General features: G+C 40.0%; 1 protein-coding gene across 15 annotated transcripts in view; it reads left to right on the forward strand.

The window, feature by feature from the left end:
• mitfb (melanocyte inducing transcription factor b) overlaps positions 1-10,220 on the forward strand; it is a 28,192-nt gene extending 17,972 nt beyond the window's left edge. For 7 of the 15 annotated variants that reach the window (XM_085782431.1, XM_085782432.1, XM_085782427.1 and 4 more), the window contains exons 3-10: positions 4,557-4,772; positions 4,899-4,994; positions 5,369-5,486; positions 5,833-5,925; positions 6,050-6,106; positions 6,263-6,338; positions 7,999-8,146; positions 9,011-10,220. In XM_085782431.1, coding sequence (XP_085638557.1) covers positions 4,557-4,772; positions 4,899-4,994; positions 5,369-5,486; positions 5,833-5,925; positions 6,050-6,106; positions 6,263-6,338; positions 7,999-8,146; positions 9,011-9,409 — 1,203 coding nt within the window. In that variant the 3' untranslated portion in view covers positions 9,410-10,220. Of the gene's footprint in view, positions 1-3,592; positions 3,745-4,556; positions 4,773-4,898; positions 4,995-5,368; positions 5,487-5,832; positions 5,926-6,049; positions 6,107-6,262; positions 6,339-7,998; positions 8,147-9,010 lie in introns of those variants that run through there. The other 8 variants (XM_085782433.1, XM_085782423.1, XM_085782425.1 and 5 more) reach the window with 4 other exon arrangements.
• Positions 10,221-11,165: the final 945 nt, after the last annotated feature.

Raw genomic sequence — 11,165 nt, forward strand, 5'->3', positions numbered from 1 at the left:
CAGTTATATGGGGGCTCCTACAGTTAATCCTTTGTACAGTTTCTTTCAGCGTCTTTGTTTCTCTTTCTAGAAAGTGGCAGCTATCAGTTGTGGATGTGTGAATTTACAAAAGACAAGGATGGACAGAGAAGGACTGTGTTGTTTCGGGGCATAACAGAAATATCACAGCGCATGTGTGCGTTCTGTGGTGGTTTTCAAACCCTGGGCTCTGGGACCACCTAAAGGGTCACCAACCAGATCAATCTGAGAAGTTGTGAGATGATTGAAAGAAAATGTTTAGTAGTTTAATGTTGTTCTGAAATACAAATAATTTGAATAATGACTGGGTTGCAACTTGTACATGACACCTGTGATAGAATGTGACTGAAATGTTGTTATATTGACGTTATTACAATAGATAGCTGATGCTGGTCCATTAGTACATATGTAGTATTTCAGTTGTACTGTACCTACAGGTTACCTTATCAGGGGTTAAGTCCCCCTAACAGGTCAGATCAGATAAATCTGGGTGGCCATGAGATGATTAATGAGAGAGGAGGGAAGAAAAAAAAACACAAAGCCTGATTCATAAATCTGTTTTCATGTCTTAAAAGATTTTCTTCCCTTTTTTCTATGAAATATTGGATTGTTTTGCCCCTTTTGGCCTTAGAGGGGAAATCTGTCTTTGATGGTGCGACTCACTGCTCACAGACATCAGTTTGTATTGCTAATTGTGAAAGAGGTCACAACTGGTTTAATGCATTTTATTCATCTGATGTACGTATGTATATACGTATGTATGTATGTGTCACGAGTATGTTTGTCTCCAATATGAATAGAGTAACAGAACAATCTAGGTTACTTTCTACTAATGCACACAACAGTACAGAGCAGAGAAATTAATAAAGAGCATATTTTCAACAGTAGATATATCATAATATCAGCCTTTTCTTCTCCATGTCCTCATCCTGTATCTGGAGCTCTTTGCATATTCAGAGACTTGGAGCTGCTGAACTGAGGGTTGACCTATATTTGACAAAACTGCAAAAGCTTTGTGTCTAGCATGATATAATTATCATTAGTCTGAATTCCTGTGTGAACACCTTAGGTGACAGTAGGGTGTGACATTAGATAAAACAGCAAAGTAGTTGAATAAAGAAGCAGAGTTTTATGCATTAATGAATCTGAAGCGTCAAGGAGGTTCACATAAACCAGGAACAGACGCCAAACTCTGTGTCACTAGTAAATGTACTTCCCTGTTTTTAGCGGCTGTGAACTCGACACTCAGAGACTCAGAGCAGGATAAATGACTTAAGTTACTAAAGCAGCAACTGGTTCCTGTTTTTCCTCTAAATGAGCGGCTAAGAAATGATGATTGTTCCCCTGAAGAGGCGGACGGACACTCAGCAATCCTCAAGGTCAGAGGGAACGGCTGAAGAGCTGCAGTGACACGGATTTACTTATTCATGTTTTCCCACAAGTAAATATTATTTTCCATGTTATGACAGAAACTGATAATGAATCAAAAGATCTGACTGGATGAAAAAGATAGCAGAAAGGTCTTGTGAAGAATCATTTTTAAACAAACAAAAAGATAAAAAAAAATAAATACAATCTTAATACTCAAAGACTGAATGATTCAATTAGCGACCAACACTAATGCACTATTGTACTTTTGCCCCAAGCAGGATATGAGAAACTAATGAGTAATTGATGTGCTGTAAATGCGCCCCCTGTTGTGGTGTCGGCTTACAACCCTGTAATTACACATTACAGCCCAAAGTGGTCACCTGCAGGATGCGTGTGTGTGTGAGCGTGTGTTTGTTAACGTACCTCACATGAGTGCAGAACAATGATGTAGTAACAGAGCATGAAAAAAGCCTCTCTGTTGTCTTGAAAAGTGGAACAAATTTAACATTCACAGAAACAGATAACGTCACCTGATGGTGTTAGTCTGCACTGTGGTGGTCACTTTATTAGGGACACCGGCACGATCTAATTCAATGCTCTATGACAGCTCTAGTCTGTGGTCTACCTCTGTGAATTTACAGCACAGTTAATGAAGGTTTTTAGATTCGGTTGTTATCAGCATTGTTAGATGATAGATAGATAGATAGATAGATAGATAGATAGATAGATAGATAGATAGATAGATAGATAGATAGATAGATAGATAGATAGATAGATAGATAGATAGATAGATAGATAGATAGATAATCAATCAATCAATCAATCAATCAATCAAGACTTTATTATTAGACTCCACAGGTCCATAAAAAACAAACACACAAACATTTAAAAGAGACAGTCATACCAGTGTTTCCACATAGATAGATAGATAGATAATTCCACAAATGTTTGTTGTAATTTCAATCAGTGCATTTTCCAGTTGAACTCTCCTTCAATAACCATTTTGATTTTCATAATAGTGAGAGATGTTTTCACATTAACATTTTGACACAGTCAATACTCAATATACAATGCTACCTGTCACAAGCTCTGACCACAGTGCTATAACACTGATTTGATATTTATAACTATAGTAATATGATATGATATACAGTATGTATAAGTTAAGATAACGCCTCCATGATGTGGTGTCAAATAACATGTTAACATAAGCATTAAAAAGGCAGACTGTATGAGCAGAACAGTTGTACTGGATTGCAGTAGACTCAGACTGTGCAGGTGTACTTAATAAACAGAGTGTGCTTAAGCAGCAGAAATACTTGTAAGTGCTTAACTAGGTCACTGGTGTACAGATCACTGTCCAAAGAAAACATGCAAATACATTTAGATGCTAATAAAATTCAAATACTCCAGTGCATGACTACCAACTTGCACATGTGGATTTGTTAGATTAGATTATACGATCATCACTACACATACAGTATATTAAATATTGTGTAACTGTAACAGTCACATCATTTTATTTTCATTTTCATGTCCCACACGCGTCATGAAATTTAATTTGCTGTTGGGAGTCAGACAGTTTTTTTTTCAATATCTCAATGTCAGATGTCGCGTGCACGCTGACGCAGTTTTCACAGCAGCAGAGGAAATGTCAGAGGTAGCTAAGAGTTCATCTAGAGCCTGTGACCTCCTCAGCTCTGTTAATGAACTCAAATCCTCCGGTGTTAAGCAGAACAAACACATCAGTTTGAAAAAAACATGAAGTAGCCGGGGTTGTTATTCATTGGTTTCGAGTCGCAGTACGCCTGTTGTGTCTGATTAAACATGTCGTTAGAGACTTGAGGAGCAGTGAGCTGCAGACAAACACACAAGCAACAGACTTTATTCTTTGTGCTGTGAGAAGCTAAGGACACAAGCCAAGTATCCAAAGGGTTAAAAAAAAAAAAAAAAAGTGGATGGGGCTAAGTAACAGCCCTGGGGCAAGTCTCAGTGAAAGAGGTGGCCTTGCAAAACAAAGGCACTAACTGTAAGAACCGCATCTTGACATCAAGTGATACACCATAAAGGAATAAATTCAGATTTTACATAAAACAACACAAATCTGAAAAGGCTCATTGTGTTGTACTGAGATTCCTTGACATGCATAACTAATTACTTTTCTTGCCTTTTAAAAGATGAGCTGAATGTGCCCTCATGCTAGCAAGCTTAGTCCTCTGGTGCAGCAGAGAGGGGAGCATCTAGAGCACTTCTTAGCTCAGATAGTTAAAGTTAGAGTAGAACTTTTTTTTTAACTGGGATTTAATCGGTTTACTGAGAATGATGTTTGAGATGCTTGGATATCATCCTTATGAGGTATGTTTGAAATTTATCTTATCTTTTTTAAGAGACAAAATGAATGGAAACCTACTTAATGTGTGTCATTACCAGCACTTACATGTATATTATTGATCTACTTTTATCTATTGTGTCTTTTTTTTTTTTCTCTCATTATTTATTAAAAAACTTAAGCAGAGCAAAGGAGGGTTTAAAAATACACTCTCCACATGTGAACTGGAGCACAGCATCTCCGCTCCATTTATAACGTGTTCCAGCCTCGACAAACACTGTCTCTGAAGTTTGTTTATTTGCCTGCAGTAGCTTTTCTGGATCATTAATGCTGCGTGGGGGGGATTAATGATCCACCAGAATCAAATTCATCCAGAACCGGGGAGAGTGCAGAGACGGGTTGCACGTGTAATTTTTGTTGCTTGATAATATGTGGAGTGTGAATGCAGAGAAGCAGAAAGTAGTGTGGAGCTGAGGAGAAATATGCAGTGTGTTTACTTCTGACGCTCTTTAATGTAACAACTCTTGACAGCAGCTCAGAAGAAAAATGCATAATTCATCGTAGGGTTTGAAATCTTTGTCAAGTTTATTTTAATATTATAGTCTGTGCTGTGAACAGACACGACTTTGAGGTATATTTAGAGCTGTTTTAATTCAGCAAAAGACGAGATCATATCTGAAAAAACTAAATGTGACAAGAGTGATGATTTGAAATTCTCAAAGTGCATATTTCTATGATTTATTTCCTAACAAGCAGCATTTCTAATGAGCCGCCTGCAACCATCAACACTTGGTCTTTGTTTTTTCTCAACCTTCTTCTCTCCTTCTCTCATCACCAGGTCCAGACTCACCTGGAGAACCCGACTAAATACCACATCCAGCGCTCCCAGCAGCAGCAGGTGAAGCAGTACCTGGGGAAGCTTGGCTCTCAGGCGTTGAGCTTGCCCTGCCCCAACCAGTCCTCTGACCACGGGGGCATGCCGCCAGGGCCGGGCAACAGTGCCCCAAACAGCCCTATGGCCTTACTGACCCTGAACTCGAACTGCGAGAAAGAGGTGACTGATTGAATCCTGACTCATCCCACTGTGATGAGAAGAAACACACCTTTTTTTTGTGATCTTTCATTTCATGTAATCCTACTCACCTGTGTGACCTTTGGGCTTTATATTGTCTTGTTTTAGATGGATGATGTCATTGATGACATTATTAGTCTGGAGTCCAGTTACAGCGATGATATCCTCGGCCTTATGGATCCAGGACTCCAGATGGCGAACACGGTACGATCACTGCATGAGGGTGTTTGATATGCAGCACTGTGGGAGACAAATCCATAAAATCAAATCAAATTCTATGATACTTGAAATAAAAAATAAAATTAAAAAAATCACAAAACCTTAATTAATCTCAGCTATAACTGCACATTTAACACATATGATGTTGGCATCTCATTTAAAAGGGAAACAGTTTCGATGACATCATTGTCGTTTGGATACTGAAACATCTGTTACATTTTTCTCACCATATAAAAATGCCTGCTCCATCTCACCACCCCTCCCATGCTCATCATGCTCATTCTGGGATGCTGATTAGCATCTCTTCATGGAGGTTGAGGTGTGATCCATGTTTCATATCTTCTGCTGTGTCCCCTCAGATCCCTGTGCCTGCGAACCTCATGGACATGTATGGTAACCAGGGTATGTCCCAGCAAGGTCTGCCCATCAGCAACTCCTGCCCTGCCAACCTGCCAAACATCAAAAGGGAATACTCTGGTAAGCACCGTAGGAGATATAAGATGCTTAAATGCCTAGCTCCTGTTTGCAAAAATATATCTAGCCAGTGTTTTCACATCCTAGCGCTGTAAAAACTAGCTCTAACATCCTTTAGGCTTCTCTGTTGCATGGAAACCATGAACAACATATACAAAGTTTTACTCTCCAGGCCTTTGTGCAGCCAATAATGTAGCATTTTATTAATAGTCTCCTTTTCGTAATCCTGTTCTATGTGGGGGATGCTGTACACAACTGACATGTTTTTGTATTTATAATATCTGTAAGTGTATTTATAATATCTATCTGTACATATTTGATTTTAAAAACAACATCATTTATCACATAGTTTCACAATCCCCGGCCATCATGCATATGCTGGATAAGTCTGGATCCTGTGGCAAATTTGACAACTATCAAAGGCCTGAAGGGTTCCCTGTGGGTACGTGTGGTTGATAAGCTTCAAAATGTAAATGTTGATGTTGTAACTGCTGCACTTTTTTTTTTTTACTATACCTGCTGTAAGCTGTTCGCGTTTTATTGATCTATTATAACATTTCTTCTAGAAGCTGAGGTAAGAGCTATGGCTAAGGAGAGACAGAAGAAGGACAACCACAATCTGAGTGAGTTTTAACTTGTTTTTAATTGCTCTCAAAGTTTACTGTACATTGTTTCTGTAAATGTGAATGTTTCGATGAGGTTATGGATGCTGTGGTGTTATCAGCAGTTTTTCAGATGGGCTAATCATGGATCTTGTTTCTCCTGTTTTTGTTTCTTAGTTGAAAGAAGACGACGATTTAACATCAATGATCGAATCAAAGAATTGGGAACTTTAATTCCAAAATCCAATGACCCGTAAGTTCACTGATTCAGTTTTTCATTTCTTATGTAATAGAGATTAATTTATTTGAATTTAGTGATATCATGCGTTGCAGAAACTCATAACAAATTATGAGTTTCATAAAAAGTGAAATTTTAAGAGAGAAAAGCAGAAAGATGCAAACAACTGCAGCGGATGGAAAAGATCACCCTCTGCTTCCCATGAACAGTCTGGAGTACTCAGTAACCTATTTAATGAAATACTTGTACTGTATGCATGCTCGCTGAGGGAGTCACTGGTGGCTGTAATTTCTGTGAAGAGATCCCTTCCTAATGCAATAAAAATGGAAGAAAAGTTCAGGCGAAACTAATATGAGCCCTCAGTCGTCTGAGTTAGACAAATCAAGCCAGTATCTTCCGAAGTTTTCGTACAAAATCCCCTCTTTGTGTGACCGTCCCTCTGCAGTAGCTTGTCAAAAAAACACACAGAGGGAAGGTTTTTGCACCAAAGAGACTGTAACATTTGAAGTTAACCACTTAATGTGTGTAACTTCAGCTGGATTTTATAATATTATTCCTGGGATTTTGGCATTACATCATTGAAGTTAGTGTTATATTAATCACAAAGCGAAAACTGTGGATATGTGGTAAATAAATGTACATTTCACTCAAAAAAATGTATAATATGATGATGAATTTATCAACCATAACTGTGTGTATGCATTGAAACTCTTAAAGCTCCCTCTTTTCTCTCGCTCTCTGCCCTTTGACCTTGCCTCTGGCTCTGGGAAGATCCCAGCAGTCCCCTTTTGTTGTGTCTGTCCACCCACAGTTGTTTTGCTAAAGCCCAGCTGGGTGCTCCACCCACACTGACACCTACACACACACAAACTCAGAGGCCTCCTCTCACAAACAGGAGTAATTACACAGCAAACATGTGAGAGAAAATGACTACTTTAAACTTAATTTTCTTATCCAGCGCCATACGACACCTTTTAAGCATAGTTGTGGAGATGTTGGATATATAAGGGGTATTTTTCCCAGTTAAACCAGTGAAGATTGATTTTTACCCCTACAACATGTCAATCACACTTTTCAGTTCTTCTGAGAGCTCAGGGTCATCCTTATGACTGCTCACGACCCCACTGACCTCTGCATGCATACATGTCCTACACAGCTTTCAGTTCTGCTAAAAACGCATTATACTCTGTCTCCGTCTCATGTAGGGCTGACCCAAAAAAGCTTCCTTCGTTGCCATGGTAATCGATCATGAAGTCCGTGATCTTTTTTTTTTTTCCTTTTTTCCTTTTTGACACCGGTTCTCATCGGCAATTGTTACATTAAAATGAGTAGGCTACTTGGCATCCTGGAAACCTGCCTGATTTTGGAGATATGCATTATCTGTTTGCCATTACTTTCATTATTCCCGCTACGATCCCCCCCCCCCCCAACCATTGAAGCTTCGATTTTATGTCTGCAAAGCTTCGATTATCAAAATATGATAATCGGGTCAGCCCTAGTCTCATGTCTCCGTCACCAAATTGTTTTGAACTGGACGGGCCCTAACGGCAGCAACGAGAAAACCTATCTTTTTTTTTCTGATTGGAGAGTTCTGCGTGTGTAATGTCTGACATCAAAGCTGTGACGTCCAAGAGACTATGAGATGTAAGAATAATGGCTCCTCTGTGATCTTCAGGGACATGCGCTGGAACAAAGGCACCATCCTGAAGGCATCGGTGGACTACATCAGGAAGCTGCAGCGGGAGCAGCAGAGGGCCAAGGAGCTGGAGAATCGTCAGAAGAAGCTGGAGCATGCCAACCGACATCTGATGTTAAGGATACAGGTAAAACACACATTCATGAAGTCAAGTGATTCATCATCACGAACTGAAACGACAAGGAAAACCACAGTACGTGGTGTGCGTGTGTGTACAGAGAGTAAAAAGCAGCAATTGTCAGTGGAGGATTATGAAGGGGTCGTGTCTTTAAGAGAGGAAAGGATGCCAGGGCTAAAATTAGATGAAATTATTACACTTCTGTGAAGTACATCAAGCTTCAGGGAAAAAATAGCAGAGACGCTAATTCACACATCAGTGTATTTAATGAGGAAGCTGGCTGCTTAGACCGTGATGTTGTAACTAATTCATCACAAGGATCAATGGGATTCAGCTCAGCAGGCGTCAATTGGTCACATTGGTGCATTTGTTTTGCCATTGTCATTAATTAGAGCAGCATGTTGTTGAAAACAAAAGCTCCTGAGTCGAGGTCAGCCATGACAGAGAGTTGTCTTCACTGAATGACCTGTATGTCTCTATCGCACATGCTCAAAAGTCTCGTTGCTCTGTTAACACCGAACCTGGAAAGATCAGTTTCTCTTACTGTTGCACCTACAACCTGAAACACTCTCCAAAATCATTTGAAACTTACCTCACTTATAGGACAATTTAAAACCATAACTACATCTAACTGCTCCTGCTTTTAACTACACTTATGTTTCAATTTATCCATGTCACCTTTAACTTCCGGTATTCTGTTATGCTTTTGTATGTTTCAAATGTCTTGTCTTCTGTCCTTATATGTTTTGTGTTTCATCTCGGCTATATTGTAAATGAGGTTACTCCTCAATATACAGTATCTCCGAGTTTAACTAAAGGTTATGAAATGAAATGAAATGAAATGTCTTGTTTTTTTTTTTGTTTTTTTTACAGGAGTTGGAGATGCAGGCGCGCGCTCACGGGCTGGCCATCACATCGTCAGCGCTCTGCTCTGCTGAACTCCAGGCCCGGAGCATCAAACAGGAGCCCGCTCTGGAGGACTGTCACCAGGACCTGTACACGTTCCACCCCCATCACCAACACCACCCGGGTTGCACTCCCGAACCGCCCGGCACCTTGGAGCTAAACGAGGGCCACTCTAACTTCCCCGAGGGCCACTACAGCAGCATTCACGGCAAGCCGGGCTCCAAACTGAACGACATCCTCATGGAAGACACCTTATCACCGGTGAGGGGGGGGGACCCTTTGCTCTCGTCCGTCTCCCCAGACACCTCAAAGGACAGCAGCCGCAAGAGCAGCGTAAGCATGGATGAGAATGAGCAGGGCTGTTAGCACCCCCTACTGGAAAACACCTCACCTGCATCTTCAGCCCCCTTCATCCTGCTGCACGTCTCCCCGTCAGTAGCTAACTCGCTCTCAGCTGCTGGAGAGGCTTTGTTGTTTGTTCGTTGTGTTTTTTTTTCTCCCCCACCCGTGTTGTTTACATGTATTGAATCTTTTCCATCCATTTTTTTTGTTGTTGTTGTTATTGTTAGTTTTCTGTGATATCTTTGTCTTTCCCCAAGCCCTCAACCTTGATTTCAAGGACTGATTTTAAAGTATGTTTGCTTTAATCAATACTTTGATGACAATGAGTTACAAAAATAGAAGTTTTTTATATTTAAAAAAAATGCATTTATCTTTGGATAGAGGCTAGATTATGTTTATTTCTATTGATTCCAAAGAATCTAGGGAAGTTATAAATCATGGTCAGAAATGTAGATATTTTGTGGTGAGATGAACACTGCTTTTTAAATCACTAGCAATAATAGAAGAAAAACAAATCTATTTATTACTATAGTGCTTTACACTCCTTGTGTCTTAGATTGAACTTGAATGTGCCAATGCCTTATTAAGATGTGTATACATCGATGTTGTATTGCTATGCACATGTTTTGGCTGTTAGCTGAGTCTGTCAGTCTTCCAGTTGAAATTTCTTCCTTGACAAATATTAATCATTTGTAGATTTGATCTTATTTATGTATCTATGTAAACAGGACTTTATGTACACATTCCCCTTATAAAAATATATTTATAACGAGGCTTTTTAAAAGAGCCTGAGATAATAAATAAAAAGCACATTAAAAGCAATCCTAAGCTAAAACGTCTCCTTCTAGATAATTCAAAACAAACAGAGTCACCATCAATAATTCATAATTTCAGCCTTTTCTCAAGTGTCAAAATGTCAAGATGCAGCACTACAATCCAGTAACGAGAGAGAAAGGTCAGGTTCCAGCATTCACCTCACATCCTTTAACCACACATGCAGCAGTGTGTACCAGATGCACCTACCAGCCCACATTAAAACCACATGTCTGAAGCATGGACTCCACAAGGCTTTTGAAAGTGTCCTGTGGTATCACTCAGGCACCAAAGATGTTAGCTACAGATCCTGTAAGTTGTGAAGTGAGGCCTCCAAGGATCAGACTTGTTTTTCCAGCTCATCCCACTTATGGTTGATTGGATTTGGAGGCCAAGGCAACACCTTGAACTCCCGCTTAAAGAGGTTTCACTCGCTCCTGCAACAATGTTTAGGTAGGTGGTGTCAAAGTAGCATCCACATGAATACCATGACACAAGGTTTCCCAGCAGAGCGTTGCCCAGGGCGTCGTACTCCCCCGGCATTCCTCCTGTTTGTAGTGCATCTTTTTTTCCCCACGCGCGCCGCACATACACACACACACAGTCGTCCACATGATGTAAAAGAAACATGACTCATCGGATCAGGCCTCCTTCGTTCATTGGTTCGGACAAACCAACACTAGGTTGGTAGTTTGGACAGTGGACGGTTCAGCAGATGCAGGAAACTGTGATGCACTTTGTGTTTTGGCAGCACTATCATAGCCAGGACTAAGGTGTTGTGTACAGTATTATTCTGCAGGATTGGACCAGACGCTAGTCAACTCTTCACCTGGTGCATAATACACATGAGCCACTGTAACAAGATAATCAGTGTAATTCCCTTGTCTGTGGTTTTAATGTTGTGGCTGGTGGTGTTTATTACAAGACATTCCTCACTGTCTAAACTACATTTTTTCTTTTTTACATA

Source organism: Trachurus japonicus, chromosome 7 (assembly GCF_045865225.1).
Source record: "Trachurus japonicus isolate A0001 chromosome 7, Traja_1.0".
NCBI classification, from domain to species: Eukaryota; Metazoa; Chordata; class Actinopteri; order Carangiformes; family Carangidae; genus Trachurus; species Trachurus japonicus.